This window comes from Bubalus kerabau, chromosome 12 (assembly GCF_029407905.1).
Source record: "Bubalus kerabau isolate K-KA32 ecotype Philippines breed swamp buffalo chromosome 12, PCC_UOA_SB_1v2, whole genome shotgun sequence".
Taxonomy (NCBI): Eukaryota; Metazoa; Chordata; class Mammalia; order Artiodactyla; family Bovidae; genus Bubalus; species Bubalus kerabau.
Genome location: NC_073635.1, coordinates 68432997 through 68453528, shown reverse-complemented (window position 1 = coordinate 68453528; position 20532 = coordinate 68432997). Strand labels below are relative to the sequence as shown.

Genomic DNA, 20532 nt, shown 5'->3' with positions numbered 1-20532 from the left:
CAGAACACAGCCAAGTCACAAGGACACCCGGCTTCTGCTCTGCTCAGGAATCACTGCGTTCTCTTGCCCTTCAGCCTGCTAAGGACAGCAAAGAATTCCTTTCCTCACCTTACTGTGCATTGTGGGGGAAAGGCTCTATCACAAATGGTGGTTTAGGTAGGAAAATAAACTTGGATTCAGCAAATTAACTTTCAGCGTAGCTTCCAACGACTAAGGTCTCAGACTATTAAATTTGGAATGTCAGCAGCACGCTCTAGCAAAGAACGACAGCTGCTGCTGGATCCCAAGCCACAAAGCAACAGCGGCTGTAGCATCTTGACCAGCAGATACCAAAGCTGCCTCGGTAAATAAGGAAAAAGCCCCCCTGCAATCTGACCCTCCAGAATCTGCTCCCCAAGTTTGCTCTGGGTGGCTCACAGGTCCCTACTAAATGGCAGGTTTTCTTTAAATATCTGTTCAGGCAGGAGGTTGCGACCTTTACTCTCTGTCGGTGGAATGGATGCTAACATTACCAGCTGGAAGTAAATGGAGATTTTAATTGAAACACATGCAACTATCTGCAAGGTGGGGTGCAAACAAGAGTCTTTCTAAGTTATCTAATGAGCACCCAGCATGGCTCAGCTTCCCACAAATGATACTCCATTATCCTGGGCTTGTTTTGCAAACAAATACTCAAAAAGAAAACCTTTCAGCTCTTGTACATTTGGCCCCATTTCCCAATACCAGTTCTGTTAGCTAATGTAACACACAAAATGTAACTCAGGATCCAGTTAACTTTTATTTCCTGGAGGAAATGGAAAAGAAAACAATACTGGGACATAAGCATTACAGTTGAAAAAACACACAATGGGTTACTGGATACAATATAATATGCAATTATTGATATAAATGTGTGAACACATTTTTCTTTACTCTTAGTACTTTGAAAAAATATCCTCTATTCCTCAGACCCTAGTATTCCAATGGGAGAAATTAATTATATTCTTTAAATTTAGTATCTGATCACTGAGTAAAAAGAAAGGTCTTCTTAATTTGGATCATTGAATATCTAGCCCGATAGTTTATTCTGTGTGCTCAAGTTTGTTTAGAGGTCAAAAAAAATTGTGGGGGAAAAAAAACATTATTAGTCACCACTGCTCAAGCTAATTAGCCTTTCTAAAGGCCACTGATGCTTTATTTCTTTCAATATATTATTTATATTAAAGAGACATTGTCTGTAAGGTTAAGATATTTGACAACAATGATCCGTCCCTTAATTATTGTTCAAATACTAAGAAAGCTGATTTAACAGGAAGCTAATGGGCAATGAGAGAAGAGAATAAAACCACACTTAGGGTTTTACATTAGCAAAAAAACACAGCTAACTTTCTGCTCTGTTATCTAGGTAGCTTTTATTAAGCTCCCATGAAATCATTGTGCTATGCTATTGAACAAAATTCTCATAAAGAAGAAAAACATATTGTTGATCTCTTTTTTTTTTTTACAAAAAAACTCTTGTCTTTAACTTTGCCTAAAACTGATGATCTTTAGAACGTGTTTCCTTCAAATGAGGAATGGAACAGAGCAGAAATGGATTCATCAAAGGGTCCTTAATGAAGAACCTTAGTCAGAAGAGGGCTGCATTCCCTGAATCAAGTCCTGGCATTTTCTGTGTCGACTGTGTAGTGAAGGAACAGCATTACTCATTGGCAAGAAATCCATTTAGCTGTGCAGGTGATGCACGGGTGATGTTTGCGCTAAGGAATCTTAATGTCTTGGCCTCTTTAAAAAACTCTACACAAGTAGACTTGGTTCAATATTAACCACAGTGAGTGAACCTGGGGATAAGAGATACCATTAGTCATCCAGTGATGCAGCCTTCATTCACCACTGGCAACCAGCCAAGAGCACACCACGCTATTGTGGATCAGTCCATTTCTAATAATGTGAACCAACGGAGATTTCTGTTGCCTTTAAAAATTACACATTTTCAGTGAGGATTTAAGGGTGCTAAAAAGCAGCTCTGGAAAACCAATAGTAACTTAATAAGCACTATATAAATGGGCAATAAGTAAATATACATATCTTTACATAATGTAGACTTCTTAACAGAGCTCCTGAGGCTCTGGGGTTTTCAATGATGGGAAGGATTTGAGTGCACAGAGATGTTTGTATTCATCCATCCCCAATGATCTATATACTAAGTCAGTTGCATACTAAATTGTTACTGAGAAAATTTACCTCGTTACATGAAGAGGGCAATTATCATTAGTTATGAGTCTACCACAGTGGCTGACTGGAATACTTGTTGCAGGGTTGTTATCCTATATGCTTGCATGTAATATTGCTGGGGGGAAACTTTATGTTAGATATTTGAAACAGAAATGTAACAATTCATGAAATATAACAATGTGAAATTTAACAAGTTCGAATACCAATTAGCTTTTTTTAAATTTTATTTTATTTAACTTTACAATATTGTATTGGTTTTGCCATATATCAAAATGAATCTGCCACAGGTATACATGTGTTCCCCATCCTGAACCCTCCTCCCCCCTCCCTCCCCACACCATCCCTCTGGGTCGTCCCAGTGCACCAGCCCCAAGCATCCAGTATCATGCATTGAACCTGGACTGGCGACTCGTTTCATATATGATATTATACATATTTCAATGCCATTCTCCCAAATCATCCCACCCTCTCCCTCTCCCACAGAGTCCAAAAGACTGTTCTATACATCAGTGTCTCTTTTGCTGTCTCATATACAGGGTTATTGTTACCATCTTTCTAAATTCCATATATATGCATTAGTATACTGTATTGGTGTTTTTCTTTCTGGCTTACTTCACTCTGTATAATAGGCTCCAGTTTCATCCACCTCATTAGAACTGATTCAAATGTATTCTTTTTAATGGCTGAGTAATACTCCATTGTGTATATGTACCACTGCTTTCTTATCCATTCATCTGCTGATGGACATCTAGGTTGCTTCCATGTCCTGGCTATTATAAACAGTGCTGCGATGAACAAATGGGACCTAATTAAACTTAAAAGCTTCTGCACAACAAAGGAAACTATAAGCAAGGTGAAAAGACAGCCTTCAGAATGGGAGAAAATAATAGCAAATGAAGCAACTGACAAACAACTAATCTCAAAAATATACAAGCAACTCCTACAGCTCAATTCCAGAAAAATAAATGACCCAATCAAAAAATGGGCCAAAGAACTAAATAGACATTTCTCCAAAGAAGACATACAGATGGCTAACAAACACATGAAAAGATGCTCAACATCACTCATTATCAGAGAAATGAAAATCAAAACCAATTAGCTTTTGAAATTGGGATCTGACACAATTGTGAGAAAATTTCCACAAGACAAATCATTTCATAGGCTCAGGTATGGTGTATACAGAAGGGCCTTATGAAAGGTAATGCTCATTTTATAATCAGATGGGCCATTTAACAATTTTTTGTGACTTAGCAAAGATGACACACAAATTTGTGAAGTGTTTCATATTTTTTTAGGCTGCCCTGGTGGCCCAGTAGTAAAGAACACACCTGCAATGCAGGAGACACAGTTTCAATCCCGGGGTTGGGAAGATGTCCTGGGGTGGGGGGCAGGGATGGCAACCCACTCCAGTGTTCTTGCCTGGAAAATCCATGGACAGAGGAATTGGGCGAGCTACAGTCCATGGAGTTGCAAAGAGTCGAACGTGACTTGGAAACTACAACAAACAACAGTAACACACATTCACTGTCATGAGGAACCTGAAAAGTAAGATACTGGAAGAACAGTGTATGCTTTAACCTACCATTCCCCACACATCACTGTTGAAACTTTGTACTTTGCGGTGGAACCAACATTTTACCAGTCCTCTTGTAAAGCATTCTCATACACGCACTACACGTGAAACAAACTCAATCACAGATGCCTGGAATTTGACTGTTCATTTACAAATATTATACAGGCCCTAACACTGAAGGATCTAAGGAATCAACTGAATTCATTTTGTTCTCTAATCCACATGCCTGCTGTCAGCCATTAATTAAACAGAACAAACCGCACAGTATAAACTTTGTAAGTTGTTGTTCAACAGGGATTTTAACTTTGGTCGACAGAACTTCAAGATCAACAGTCAACTCAATTATTTAAATGAAAATAAACAAGAAAACCCATTGATTTTCAGAGAATAGAAGCATTTTTCCACTTTTTTAGCATACACAAGGACCTTACCAATGGGTCCAGCTCCTCTTTCATTCAAGCATGCTTTGTTCACCAACAGAATTAAGCCTGTATCGCCAGATTCCCCGCCTCCACACCTTCCCTCACATTTCCACATCCTTCCAAACTGATGTCCAACTCCTCCCCAGCTTCCAAGCGAGTTTTCATTAGATCTTTTCAGAATTGTCTATAGTCTGTCCTTAATGGAGTGATTTCATTCGCTTCTTCTACTTTATCTGTATTTTCACACTTGGCACCAGTCTGTGTTATTGCTACTTAGATACTTGCCTACGTGGTTCCATGGGACTGTCAGAGATTCTTATGGAAAACTAAGATCATGGCATCCAGTCCCATCACTATGGCAAATAGAAGGGGGAAGAGTGGAAGCAATGATAGATTTTCTTTTTTTCTTGGAATTGTTTTCCTTAACTCATTACTTTGTGAAGAAGATTCATCCTACTTACTTCTTTGACCCTTTCTTTAATATACATCATAATTTATTATATCCCACAAATCTTCGGAACTATGTTGACATAATTCTGATTACACTCTCAGTAAAGAACACCAACCCAATTATAGTATTAATAAAAGTGATCCAACGTTTTATTGACCAAATGCTATAAAGGGTAGGGAAATATTATTCCCCCCAAAACAGGAAATCCCTCCCTCCCTCCTACAGGGACTGGGTTCTGGTTTTCCTTTTATATTATAAACTATTAAACATAGGAAATAAGAGTTTCAACTTATTTTATTTTTTTAGAAGTTAGTTGAATAAACTCTCATGAGAAATCAAACATTTGTATTACTATATGTTTACCTCAGTGTCCTCAGAGATCAGATTTTTTTCCACAAGTGAGCCAAAATTTAAAGTAACTTTAACTTCTTTAATGCCTTAAGTTAAATTCTCCAAGTTTTCTATAAAAAGCATATAATACTTTAAAAATGCTATTAAAATAAATTATATACTTGGCTTCAGAAAACATCCTGTAAGCCACAAAAAAAGAGAAAAAAAAATTGAAATGCATTTTCTAGATTGTGAAAGATAAGTATTTGTTAGAAACTATAAGTATTTGTTAGAAACTATAAGTGTCTAAAAAATAAGTATTTGTTAGAAACTAGAAAAATAAGTATTTGTTAGAAACTAGAAAATAAAAGAGGAAACAGAAAATTTGTGGTTCACAAATATAAAAAAAAATCAACTGTAGAATAATTTGGCCTGCAAAACATTACATGAGTTGCAGATCTGGAGTGCAATTCAGTGTTAAAATCAGAAGGAAAAAAGAGAAACTTGAATAAGGTATAAAAAAAGAAAAAACACCATTTGGTCAATAGATGCTTGAATCCCACCTTACATATGGTGGACCTTTTATTGGCAGCCCTTAAATGACCTTGACAGGACAGAGCAAAGATGGAAAAGCTTCTGTCATTCTTATCTGCCTCAGCCCGACATCCTGATAACTGATCTCTCAACTCCACTTACCCAGTGATACTCAAAGGGTGCTGACCCAGACATGTGAGATGCTTAAACAAAATGAAGATTTCTAAATCCCAAAGGGACCACAGAATTACAGACTGCACTGTTTGAAATTGGAAGAGGACTAACACAGCTTTAAAAATTACTATGAAGTGACAGTAATCAAGGCATTGTAGCAAGGGCTTAAGGACAGACAAATAGAGATCTCAGAAATATATCCTTACTTATAGGGTTATTTGACTTTTAATGAAAACATCAAAACAGTCCAATAAAGAAAGAAAATGTTTTAATGTTTAAAAATATTTTTTAAAAATTTCCAGAGTTTGAGCACACAAATCTCTGTGTTAACTGGTCCTTTGAGAGACTCGTGTCTCTTAATCCCTCCTTACTCACATGTATAAACCTCTGTGTGTACGTGTGTTTAAGTGCACTCATCCCACTTTTTGAGCTAAGGTTCTCCTTCCACTCCAAATAAAGATCACCTTCATTCTGGGAATTTAAAATTAGTTCTATTAAATCCACTGGAATAAATACTGCTGAAATCAAATATGACTTCCAGGTTTATGGACCCTCAGAGTTAATAGATAACTAAAATTCAAGGCTTCCTATTTTCTTCTGCCGCATTTATTATAGGAGCTTAAGTAATTCATCTGACTGGTCTGTGCCCTTGGGTCTGTGCGGCTTGGTGCCACAGTCAAACAACACTGCAGCATTGTTAAATATGTTCCATATTAAGTCAAGTCTAGGAAGATAAAATAGAAATAGGAGACCTAATCTCTATACTTAATGAGCTTAGACTTCAACAGGGAATAGATCATACTTTTTTTTCAAGAATACTATTAAAAGAACACTAAATAAGTGAAAGTGATAAGGTGTCAACTTCATAAGCACCGAAGGGAAGGAGATAAGACAGCAAGAGAACCAAAACTTGTAGTGACTACACACTGTTCTTTCAAAAGCAGAAAATATGCAAAGAGATTTTCATACAAAAAATAGGTGGAGAAGTACAGTTTCTTCCAACATGGAAAAGCCTTGGAGGCCCAATTTCCTGCTATCTTCCTTCAAAGTTTGTCTTTCATTTTCAAGTTGTTTGGATTCAATTAAACCACTAGGTAGGGAGGATACAGTATGAAGATCACGTATTACTTTATATAATCATCTGAAGAATAATATTTGTCTATTTAATGAATATTAAAAAACCATTTGAAAGAATAATAAATGAAAAATTCTGAAACTGTAATGGGTGGTTTTTCCCTACAATTTCTCTGAGTGTCATGAATCATGCAAGCTTATTAGCTAAATCTACCTCTGCATGTGAGATTAGGATTCTCCCCCTTTTTAATGGAATAAAGGGAATCACATGGAATTAATTGTTTAGACATGCTGTCTTTTCCTTTGGATTTGCTAAAAAGCCAAACACAGAGCTCATGATGGTTGTGCTTCAGCGAAGAATCATTAGAAGACTACCTAGTGATATAGGAATATTATTTATAATGCATTTATAATCTACACCTTATGTTTTCTTCTGAATCTTGCCAAAGTTTGTGTTGGAATAATCTGCTTGTCTTGGTGTCCATACATTTTCTAACCAAGAGTTTGACATTTTGAATCACACTTAATAGGAACATCTAAGGATTTAGCCTCATTTTCACAGGCCTGTTCTTGCAGATAAACTAGAGATGCCAGTTCTAGCAACACAATAATAAAATGTTGGGTGGAAGCAGAAGCTAAGTGACCGTGATCTGAGTTAAAAGATCTATAAGTTATGTTCATCTCTGCAATTTGAAAATGGCATGTTGAATTTACTATTTAAAACTAGTAAAAATTTACCATCATTGAATTGGCAAGACATAAGACCGGCAATATCCACTAACACTGTTCTGCATTGGGAATGAATTCACAGTTTGGAAATCTTCAGTCCTGCATGTGCTTAAGTCAGTTCTCTCTTTAAAAAAATATTAATTACGGATATTGGGGATCACCCAAAAGTGAGAACATTATAAGAAAGACCCATGGACTCACTAACCAGTTTCAACCATGATAATTTTTATGTCCATCTTGTTCCTTCTAAGTGTCTACCTCAGGGACTCCATCAGGACAGGGTATTCCATTTGAAATAAAGATTTGCCTGCATAGTTTGCTTTTGAATCTTAAAAAAGCATACAAACATTTTTCTTATTCATTTATCATGTTATTTGCTTGGAAAAGGGAGGTCTTATCTCGTCTCAGTGAATGAAGAAAGCCCAGTTTTTATTCCAATTCCACACCACTTGAGAAAGGTCAAGAGCGTCTTCATATAAAACTCCAGCTCAAGAGTTAGGACTTACACTGTTCCCCATTGCACATCACACCTCACAGGAGATAATGAAGTTTCCATCAACTTTATACACACCACACAACTGAACCAGTCTACACTGAGCTACTGCATTCCCAGGTCTGGGGACCAAAATGTTTCCACCAAACTCTAATTTACATCACCATTAAATATTTTTCTTGATTTTCATTAAAATAAGAAAACCTGTTTTCTCTATCCAGTGGCAGATGAATTTAACTGAAATAAAATTTCTCTTATAATTTAGTCATGCTTACTCAAAGGATTAGAGAGCCACTGTCAGGGAAGAGATACTTGTCTGCTCATTAACATTCATGACCAAGAACCCTTCTGGTAGGCTGGTCTCAGCCTCTGATAGAGAAATACTTAAAAGAACTGGCTTGTCTGTGAAACAGCTGCTCAGCAAAGCCACCATGCAAGGGAATTGGTGATAATAAGATGATAATATTACAACTACACTGGGAGCTTAATGTTTTCAGTTACTCTGAGGTATGTGGTAGTGGGATAAGAATTAGAAAATGATTGGGAGTCTATCACAAAGGACACAAAGCTACTGATCAGCAGTATTTTCTTAGTTTTGAAAGATTTGCCCAAAGAGAAGAAAGAGAGACAGAGAGAGAAAGGAAGGAAGAAAGGAAGGAGGGAGGGAGATTCCACTTACACAAAGATCTGGGTTCTTCATGCTCTGCATTGAAAGAGTCTTCAACCATGCAAGGACCATTTATCCCAACACCCCGCACAAGGAAGGCATTTGCGATTTATAAATCTGTTTACCAATTCCGGTAAAACCCAACGCCTGATTAGATGATTCTTGTTTTTGGAAGGGCTGCCCTTTGGGAAAATTGTCAGATTACTTTCCAAAGCCAGAGAGACCATTTCTCTAATTTCTAAAACCCAATTCAGCACATTCTGACTTCCAGAGGAGTGTCATCCAGATGAAATTCATATCACTGATACGTATGTATTCAGTCACTTCAGTTATGTCCAATTCTTTGCGACCCCATAGACTATAGCCCACCAGGCTCCTCTGTCCATGGGATTTTCCAGTCTAGAATACTGGAGTGGGTTGCCACGCCCTCCTCTACAGGATCTTACCAACCCAGGGATCGAATCCACATCTCCTAGCTCTCCTGCATTGCAGGTAGACTCTTTACTGCTGAGCCAGCAAGGAAGCCCATATATCGCTGATATACTGGCCCAGCAATGTTCAAGGAGGCATTTGGGTAACTACATCATATGCTGATTAATACGATAACCCTCAGGATACAGTTAATGTGTTATTCTGGTCAATAATCAAGGGGGGTAGTAACATAAGAAATAGAAATATCACATCTGTGTATTCTTGAATAATATCAAGAAACTGGTGTGTGTGTGTCCTAAGTGTTTGTTAATGTGCTAGGATATGGGAGGTAGTCTGTAACAGGTGTATTTGACTAACTGCGGTTTATTTGGAAAATAATTATTGCTCTTGAATTACTAGAAAAATCTGCCTCCCTCCCCACCCTTGCCCACCTGCCAAAAATACATATATCACAAGTCAACATGAAAGGTAAAACATTATTTAAGGGACAGCAAGAAGAAGTCAGTCCAGGACTGTGGTAGGTTAGGTGTAGAAATATTTACTCCTTTCCTCACCTCCATCTTCTTCGGGGTTAAACACTCTCTGACCATCAATGGTGGGAATGACCACAAGATCTGTTTTGGCCAACAGGAGCTGAGACAACAACCAGTCAACTCTAATTTAGGCTTTAAGGGGCATCATGCTTCTATGTGTGTAATATAGTCTCCAGACTCCACCATGAGAAGAATGTAGATAGAGATCTACTTCCAAAATACATCTGGAACAGACCAGACCAAATCCACAGTTTAGAGGCAGCCTCGTTGAGCAAAGGCCTGAAACAGCCAAACTCCAGCTACCCAAAGACACATTCAAGGAAAAAGAGAAGCATCTTACTTCTGCCCTGAAATGCTGTGGTTGGTTGTTACAAAACAACAGCAGACTGATACTGGAACAAAAATGTTTCTGCAGATTATTTACATCATGAATGTATGCCAAATGTCAATAAATTAACAGTGTTGAGGGGAATCAATTGTAATTATGTTGGCATGTCCCAAGGACTTTGTGGACTGTGCAAACAAGATTGATGCCTATATCCTCCTGCCACCCGCCTCCTGGCACCTCTTTAACCTTCACAACCTTAAGTCATTCTTTCAGGGTCCAGTGTGTTCCATCTTCTAAAAGTCTTCTCGTGTTTAGTTGCTCAGTTGTGTCTGACTCCTTTGCGACCACGTGGACTGCAGCCCTCCAGGTTCCTCTGTCCATGGGATTTCCCAGGCAAGAAGACTGGAGTGGGTGGCCAGTTCCTACTCCAGGGGATCTTCGCAACTCAGGGATTAAACCCATGTCTCTGCATTGGCAGGCAGGTTCTTTACCACTGAGTCACCAGGGAAACCCTATCATAGCAAGCACTATTCACTTGTATTTTTGAGTTTCTTCTCTAGTGTCTCAATAAAATACTTGACTCCTTCCAGTTTTCTCTGGACTTCCACAATATGGCAGTCAACTGTGGCTCCCTTAGAGTTAGCTTTATATGGATGTCTAGACCCCCAACAAGGTAAATTCTGTGATGGACTGACCATATTTTTGTCATTATTAGTCATCTTTGCATGTACTAGACCTAGACCCTTAGCTAGATGTCTTTATACAATAGGTTCTGAATAAATGTTTCCAAATTGAAATCTCACTCACACACACACACACACACACATACACACACACACACACACAGCACCCATGTGACAGGAAATTTAGAAGACTCTGCTACCATAAGGAAAACTACTCAGAGATTTTTCCTTTTCAAATAAGTATATTCTGTGAGAAAATTAGGCCATATTTTAAAGATATCATTACATTATTGTCATCTCTACAGCATATAGATGAGAAATGATATTTAAAAAGAAAACACAAGCAGATTTGCAGTGTAAAAATATTATGGCGCCATGTATAAATTATTTTGGCATTCAGTCAAAATGAGAATTCTGAGGGTGTTACCACGGAATAAGTTCTTTGGGAAGATGGAAATTACTGCTCAACTTTTTTTTGTTCTTTTTCTTTTGCTTTTAAAAATGTACTTGCTGCCAAGATCTCTGGACAAATGTATATCATAAAAATACATAAATAAAAACCAAAAAGCAAAGTAAAATAATAAGACCAAGAACACACTAAACAAAAAACCTCATATTGAGATTCAGATGAATAAATACCAGCTCAAATAAATATAAAGAAAAAACTGCCAAAGTAATATATCCCTTCAACTAAATTTTTCAGTTTCTGAATAATCCATATTCCATATATGACTCTCGAGAATAGGGTGCTTGTGCTTACATCAGGATAGAAGCTACCAGGGCTTCACGAGGTGAGGAGAATAAATAACATGACTTCATTGATTTAATAACTTTTTTTTGCACAAAACACTCATGTCCCTTTAATTTAGGGACAATATTCAATTAAACACTGATGCTGCCTTTTCCAAAAATATGGCTAGATTCTTTACCCACCAATATCACAATTTCCTTGTTGAAAGAAAATCAGTAATTTTTAGCCAGTGTCCACTGAAAACAAATAAAAGCTGAGTTAGAATTTCAGCCAAATATCAACTTGCTATCACATTACTATTTCTAAGTCTGATGTAAGTCAAGAGCATCAGGTTACAGTCTTGGTTTCATCATTCTTGGTGGAAACTTGGCAAGTCATTTACGCTCTCCAGGCTCCAAGTTCCTTGGGGGCTGGACTATATTTAGGTGAGTAATTTTATTTTCTTTCTTTAAGGATTTTTTTTTTTAATCTCTTCCCATATTTCTCTGTAAGATATTTCCACCTCTTTCCCACAATTACTGGGAGTAACTGGCAGTGGGAGATAGAGGAAAAGATGCTGCTGATGGTGAAATCTCAGCACATGTGGGGACTAGAAAACAAGAGAGAGATTATGGGGTGGTTGTGGCTGAGAGCAAGCACTCAGGAGGGCTAGCCTGGGACAGGACGCTGACTCTGCCACTGAGAGTCTATGTGTCTCTGCACTGCAGCTCACTTCTGGTAAACAGGTTAACGTCTGTAATGGGCGAGGAACGAGGCCAGATGTTGCCTACTATTACCATTCCTATTATCTGAGTATTTGGTTGCTCTCCATTTTCCTAGATCTTTACAAATTTGAAGCAAGACAGCCACTGGAATTTGGACACAGATGCCAATCTGACAGGTCGGGCAGTTACTAAACACCAAAATGCTAGGAAAATGAGTGGGTATACAAAGATGTCACTCTGTTTATCTGTATTTTTATATGATCCATTTGTTTGTGTATTTCTGGCTATCTGGGGTACTTGGCAAAAGTGAGAAAGGCCATAGGTCAGGGAATAGAGTTGTGATCATTCTTCCAGGTGTACCTGGCTGGACCTTCATCCATAATTTTAACCACTGGAGTGTATTGGGAAACCTAGGCTTGGCTACAGAGCAAACTGAGAGCATCCCTGTGTCTTTGAGAATCAGCAGTGGCCAGGTTCTGGCCAACAGGTGAAGGGTTTGCAGAGATGTGTAACGCCAAGCAGAGGTGGAGATTTGGCCAGAAAAGGAAGAACAAACAAACAAATAAAAACCATGTAAGACACTTGGAAGAGTACTAGTGCCAAGGATATAAACTTGAATATACATTCATCATATTTCAACTCTATGTTTAAAAAAGGGGGAAAAATCTACTCATCTATAAGGAAATTCACTGCTAAAGAGCAAATATTTCTACAATTGGTTTTATATACTTTTTCAATTCATTGACTCACAGCTACCCTTTTTTTCTATTCACTGCTTCACAACAATACATTTTCAGCTAATGGAGCTAGGGAGCAAAGCTGGGCCCTTTAAGGAAATTGGGGGAAATTCATATTCATTCAGGTTTAGCTTCCAACCAGGCAATGAATATTTATAATTTTATACAGTATCTACTAAATATTACCAAAGATATTAATAGAAAATGGGAAAGAATATGACAATAAATGTAATGTTATGTTCTGTTAAATGTTTCTGAATTTCTTTAAAAGTCACCTCTACCACAAAATGACAAGCTAAATGGAATAAAAACATTTCTAGCATAATGACTAGACTGTAGACTAATGATTAACTGTGATTGAATCTAGCCACTCTGAATAGAGTTTGGACTGAATCACATATATTAGGTGCAATTTAAATAGTTGCTGTACTTATTGAAAATAGGAAGGTAAGTGGCCACCTTCTTATATGATACAGTCCTCTTTCATATAATAAAGAACACATAACCAACAAAGATGCCTAAAATCCAGATGAGAAATCAAGATCTCTGAGAAAGTGGGACCAGAGGCAGAGATGCAAAATGAACACTTTGGTTCAAGAGACTCCAGCAATCATGCAAAATGACTCAGAATAGGAAGCTACTAAAAATAAAGCCCCTCAAAGCACCATCAGGTTCATCCAGGAATATAAAAAAAAAAAAGCTGTAAGGGAACAAATGGAAAACTGCCCTCATGAATGTACCCGCATTCCTGAAAGGTGACTTGGCAGGATCACTTTTGTGGGATAAAAAGATAAATCATACAATTGCATGGATGACCTTCATGAAATTGCTCAAACAAAGGGCAGAAATTATAATGGTGACTAATTTTTATAATTTTTTAAGACAACTCTTCAGAAACTAAGCTCACCAGATCCCATTTATATTTTGGGAAAAAAAAAAGCTGAAAGCTTCCTTAACTTCTCTCCCATCCTAGCCTAATGCAACTACAATGAAATGTACTGTAGTTAAAGAATTCATCACCCCCATGTCAGATCAAATCTTAGCAAAATCAATGTCCTGTCAAACCAACTGACATAAGACCCTTAAATACATTAGAACAATTTAGAACATACGCGTAAAGAGAGAGACAGAGAGAGAGAAAGCAAGAAAGAGAGAGTGGTTTCTTTAATAGGAGAAACACATCTGAGTTTAATAATTATAAATCCAAAGATATTGAAAGTCATTGATAGACGAATACAGGAAGTACCTGACTCAGTCTTGTTGAATAGCTTTACTCATTATAAAAAAAAAAAAAAAAAATTCAATACCCCAAAAATCTACCTTAAGTCTAATATTTTTATTTAAAGGAATATATATTATGTAACATGGGCTTCCCCAGTGGTTCAGTGGTAAAGAACCTGCCTGAGACACAGGTTTGATCCTTGGGTCAGGAAGTCTGCAGGAGGGCATGGCAACCTACTCCAGTAGTCTTGCCTAGAGAATCCCACGGACAGAATTGCCTGGTGGGCTCTAGTCCATAGGGTGGCAAAGAGTGGGACATGACTAAAGTGACTGAGCTTGCACGCAAGCACAAGGTGAATGCTGCCCTGGGATTATTCCTACTTAATTTTGGAGCACAACTTTATAAAAGCACTAAGAGCTGTTTTCTAAAGATACAGGTCAAAGTCAGAGCAGCAGGTCACCCTCCCCTGCTTTCTGTAACATAGGATAACACATCTCAATTTGCTTCAATTTGAAGTAATACTGTACATTATAGTTCCTCAAGAACAGAGCCCCTTCAGGGCTCCTAAAAGTCACTGGATTTATAATCTGTAAATCAAGGCCAACTCCCAAGTCCTTGCTAGTTGCACTCAAGGGAACAATAGTCACAGTATCATAGATAAATAAAGAGTTACTTCTAGATACATCCGCACATACAGTTGAACACAGAGTGAGAGAAAGAGGAAGAACGTGAAAACGCTAAAATATACTTGCAACAATATAAATCCCTTTCATTTCCACAGAAAATGTTACATAATCTTGATTTTAGAACCTGGAGGACTAATCTAAGAGACATTGGCACATCCAATTTACAGCAGCCACCAATAAGAACATCTTATCTACTACAGAGAAAGAAAAAGAAAAAAACACAAACTTAGGAAGATTTTTCTGAACCAGCTTTGTTGTGCATTGATTGGAAAGGATGGAGGAAATGAATGGCTGTTCTGTTTCTGTCGGGCAATTTCCTAAGACCAAGGCACCCAAGAAAGGGTCGCTGCAATTTGAAAGTCTGGTTTACAAGGAGCCATAGGAAGGGGCATTCATTTCACAGAGCACTGACAACACCTCACTACCCAAGAATATTATCTTTATCGTTCTCATTATTCATTCAGTTGAAAAAGTCAGATTGCTTTTGAAAATCTTTCTGAGGCTCCAATGGGAAAATCCAACACTGCATCCTAGTCATACTTATTTTTGCTCATTGTGCTTTCTAATACAAAATGTTTATTTAACAAACAGAATATAGAAATGAAGTCAATTGCTTATAACCAGGAAATCAATGAAGGGTCAAAACCTTCTGCCAGACAATTTCAACTACAATATAAAATGCAGTTACTTACGTTACAGGAAATGTACATTCTAAAATAAAGTTCACATCAACTGGCACTTAAAACAAGTCTGTCCTCTTAAAAAGTGACATTCTATTTCAAATAATTTTAAATGACATTTAATGACTTCAAGGCAAATCCTTAGATGGAAACTGAAGACGAGCTATGGTGTGACAAAAGCTGACTTAGAATCACTCTAATAATGAAAATGTAAGCCAAAATCATTCCAAATAAATCTCACAGGCAAACTGCAAATGCCAAACAGCTCTTTGTTAACTCAGGTTTTTCCAAGCTGTACAAACTGTCAAGAGTGCTCATGGCTTTCCTAAAAATAGACACAGGTATAAATGTTTAAGAAGGAAAGAAAAGCTTCCACTTAAAGAAAATGTTTTCCGTATAGGATCAAGAATCTCGCCTCAAAAAGCACACCCAGCACAAGGAGAAGGAAAAGCTGCCTCCTACCATCAAACTTCTTGTGCCTGGACACGAACGTGGTGCGCACAAAGTGGCTGGTCTCCTCCACCAGGTTTTCAAACTCCAGTTTGCTCTGTTGACTGAGCTTGTCTTCCATTTCCGTGGTGCAGCACGTGTACTCTTGAGGACAGATTCTTAAGTGTTCTCCTGTAAGAAGGAAGGGAATGTCAGCACAGAATGATCAGGCCTTCAGGGTGTTTGTTTTTCTGGCATTTCCCTCAAATACTGGGGTTCCTGTTTCACCAGCCCCTCAGTCCTCTCCACGGACTTTTATCTGGGCCTTGGGGTGCCTACCATTCCAAATACTCCAGACTCAAGTTGAACCCAAACCCACGGTCTGGTAGTCTCTGCCCTCCCCAATAAATTCATGTGTTGAATCCTAAGCCCCAGGGCGACGATGTTAGGAGATAGGGCCTTCGGGAAGTGTTTAGGTCATGAATGGAATTGGTATCCACACTCAAGACCTACAGAAGAGTCCCCCAAGAGATCAAGCTTGCTCTTTCTGTCGCATGGGAACAGAGCCAAAAGATGGGGTCTTGAATCAGGGAGTAGACCCTTACCAGACACTGAATCCACCAGTGATGTGATCTTAAACTATCCAGCCTCTGGAAATACGAGAAGTAAATGTTTGCTATTTATCAGCCAGAAGGAAATGGCAACCCACTCCAGTACTCTTGCTGGGAAATCCCATGGACAGAGGAGCCTGGTAGGCTGCAGTCCATGGGATCCCAAAGAGTCAGACGCGACTGAGCGACTTCATTTTCACTTCTCACATTCATGCATTGGAGAAGGAAATGGCAACCCACTCCAGTGTTCTTGCCTGGAGAATCCCAGGGATGGGGGAGCCTGGTGGGCTGCCGTCTATGGGGTCACACAGAGTCGGACACGACTGAAGCGACTTAGCAGCAGCAGCAGCAGTTTATGGTATTTCTGTCTTGGCACCCAAAGTGACTAAGAGACCTGACATTTAGTTCTAGCCCCCATCACATAAGTAGAGGTACGTTAAAGACCTCAGAAGACCACAAGGTCCCTGCTTTTATTTGAAATGTACCGAGTAACAACAGGTGACAAGAGATGCAACACAGTTATAAGTGTGCTTATCTTTAGAAACCTCGAGTGAGGCAAGAAACAGCCCACCACCATAGACTGTTAGACGGTGGGGGCAAGAAAAGATGGCAATCACTCACTGGGTTCTGTTTCTGCCCATTCAACCGTCAGAATGCATCAGGCTTCCTCCCTGTGAAAGTAAGTGTGATTTTACTGGCAGGTCTCCTATGCCACGCGTTCCCTTGGTTGACATTCCTCGTCAGAGAGAAATGTCTCCTGCAAGGGGAAAGGCGCCAATGGGTTTAATTAATGCTTATGTCGTAGGGAAATGTAAAGTAAGAGCTAATGAAAGTCTTGGGTTTAATTCAATAGATTTATCTCTGGATATACTGGGCTGCTTCTTTTGACAATATTGCTTTCTTCAGTGCTATTCACAAGTGGAAGCCAAACCCTTGCTTGCTTCATGAAATTAAAATGGTCTGTTATTGCATAAAATGTGAATTTCCAATTGATTCAGCTCTGTTAGTGTCAAAAATGTTTAAGAGAGCCAGTTGAGGGAAGAAGGAAAATCCACCCAACATTTTGCTAAATAAAACCAACAAATTGCCCCTGTGATTAAAATCACTATAGGGCATGGAGAAACCAAATGAACAGAGTACTTGATGTGGTGATTAAAATTCATTTATAATGTTTAACAGTACTTATATAAAATTATGCCCCGTGTCAAGTATAGGGCACCTGTCTCATGGTTCTTCATGAAGTTGGATGCTTTCATGCCTACTTAAAACAACCCCAGAATAAAAAAAGGATCACAGGTCTGCATTAAAGTTAGAACTTATATAATTCCTGAAAGGGAAGGAGACCATAAAATGTTATGAATATCTTTTTTTGAAAGGAAGGAACATGCAGTGTACTTGAGAATGATAAACATCAAATTCAAGATCACAGTTTCCTCCCAGGAGGAATTAGGATTTGAGAGCAATGCCCAAATACTTTTATCTGTAATCTTTTATTTCATAAGTTGCTAGATATTTACATGGTGTTTATTATATTACTATCATTACTTTTATGTACATTTCAAATATCTTCTAATAAAAGCTTCACAGTATGTTACGAAAAAGTTACACCAGAAAGGAGGGCAGGGGGTACATAGGCATAAAGACGAATCAAACTGCTTTGCACATTCAGAATCCAGCTTGGCACTCACGGCCAGGTCACCATAGTCTATTATATGTAAACAAGCTCACAGAACACCCATCTCAGACAAGATCATTCTGACACCATGATGACATGAGACAAAGCAAGGCCACAGAAAAATTTTGTCTAAACACAGACAAAAACAAGGTGATTGTGCCATCCAAAAGTACAAAAAATCTCCTCTCACTGTAAGATGGGCATCTGTACTTTTACATTTATCCTTTTATTGATTGATCTTCACCATAGTCACACCCCTTGCTGGTCACATTGGTTGGGATACCTTACTATGGAATTACCTCCACTTTCTGAGAACATCTGATCTAGGGTGAAGTGCTGCTTCTTTGAGCACTTCCCCCACATCATCCACCAAAATCCAAATCCTATAAAAGAATCTGTTAAAGTCCCTCTTGGGCTTTAACAGGTGACATTAGTGGTAAAGAACCTGCTTGCCAATGCAGGAGACACAAGAGGCGTGGGTTTGATCCCTGGGTTGGGAAGAACACCTGGAGGAGGGCATGGAACCCACTCTAGTATTCTTGCCTGGAGAATCTCATAAACAGAGCAGCCTGGGGGCTACAGTTCATAGGGTCTCAAAGAGTCGAGTGCAACTGAAGCAACTAGGCACACATGCCTGCAAAGTCCCTCTAACTGAGAAATCCTGAGGTTCTCTATGGTGTATTCTCTCTTGCTGCATTGAGTGATAACTCATTCGACACAGGTCTGTTCCTGATGGGCTCTGATTTGAAGGGGCAAAACATTCCAAAAGGAGGCAGGATAGAACATGAAAATTTTGAAATTTTTCCCCAAGTGCTTCTGATACTCACATCCCATTCTGAAGCATAGGTCTAGAGTTGAAGAGACTGGGAAAGAATAAGTGTGGCAAATGGTCCACAAATCACTTATTTTCTTTTTTAAAATATCAAAACTAACTGATAAGAACAACACTGTTTCCAGATCAAATAGATATTTAAGATTAACAACTTTGCAGAATGTTCATTTCTCTAACCTGTTATAAACTACTGAAAAAAAAAAACTCTATTCCATTTCTACTATAATATGCACAATTGAAACATCCATTTCTCAGGATTTAGTAGTACATTGGGACTGCATTCTATTTCTGAATCATTACAAGTGAGTTTACAACAAAAGGCATGGGACTTCTGGTGAAAAACTGACCAAAAGAAAATAAACATTTCATGACCTGAGGGTAATAGTTGTATTGGGGATATTTGTGAAAGAAACGCTATGGATCTACATTCATGAAATTAGAATGGATTGGTGGTCTTCTAATTTCTAATCGCTCCAAGAAAACCAGTATTTTATCTCAGGTGATAAATAAAAAGAGAAAGGTACTTCTTAGCGGGGTCAATTTAAACCAAACCTATTTCGTCTGTGTGTGTGTATAGGGCCATGAAGATATATGTAGGAAGTTGACTTACTAATGCAAAGCAGGGTGGTATTTTTTTTTAATGAACTGTAGTGTCCTTAAGAAGGTAACTGATGTCTCCTCCTTTGTTCCTGGCAGGAAAAAAAAAAAAAAAAAAACTAAAGAGATGGAAAGACAGAGATAGATAAATTAGAAAATGTGAAGATATGGGGAAATCACCAGAATCTTGAAGAATCATGCTACAGGAAGAGTGAATCTTTTATGCAAAGTGCCTGTTAGAGAACCTAGGAAGAGATCACTATGATGTCCCCAAACAAACAGAACCAGAGGTCATGAAACACGCAGTTAATTGAGACTAAGCCTTGCTTCCTTCCTAACACATCACTGGAGAAGAAGGTTGCAGAGGAATTAAATTCTTAATAGCTCCTCTCTCCCCCTCATCTGAGGCCACTGATAACTGTGAAAACAACTGATGACTTTGAATGGCCAAGAAGACTTAGGACAATTGGCTAATTTTGTTTTGAGTGAGTGTGTTAATCTGTTTTGGTTTTGACCCTAGAACAGGCTCAAACATAGCCTCTGAGCCAAATCCAGCCTGCCATCTGTATTGATAAGACCTGTAAGAAAAATTATATTTAAAAAAAATTTTTAAATGATATTATGTGCTATGTGATGCTTTATGAAATCCAAATTTAATTGTCCATAAATAAAGTTTTATTGGATAACAGTCCCACCCACTCATTCATGCCTTGTTTATGGCTGCTGTAGGGTTAGAAGTGGAGAAGGCAATGGCACCCCACTCCAATACTTTTGCCTAGAAAATCCCATGGACGGAGGAGCCTGTGGGCTACAGTCCATGGGGTCGCTAGAGTTGGACACGACTGAGTGACTTCGCTTTCACTTTTCACTTTCATGCATTGGAGAAGGAAATGGCAACCCACTCCAGTGTTCTTGCCTGGAGAATCCCAGGGACGGGAAGCCTGGTGGGCTGCCGTCTATGGGGTCGCACAGAG

General features: G+C 38.5%; 1 protein-coding gene across 1 annotated transcript in view; it reads right to left on the bottom strand.

Moving 5' to 3' along the window:
- GPC6 (glypican 6) overlaps positions 1-20532 on the bottom strand; it is a 1245321-nt gene that overhangs the window by 915149 nt on the left and 309640 nt on the right. Inside the window, exon 2 of the mRNA XM_055542775.1 lies at positions 15877-16035. Within this exon, the coding sequence (XP_055398750.1) occupies positions 15877-16035 (159 nt within the window). The remainder of the gene's footprint in view (positions 1-15876; positions 16036-20532) is intronic.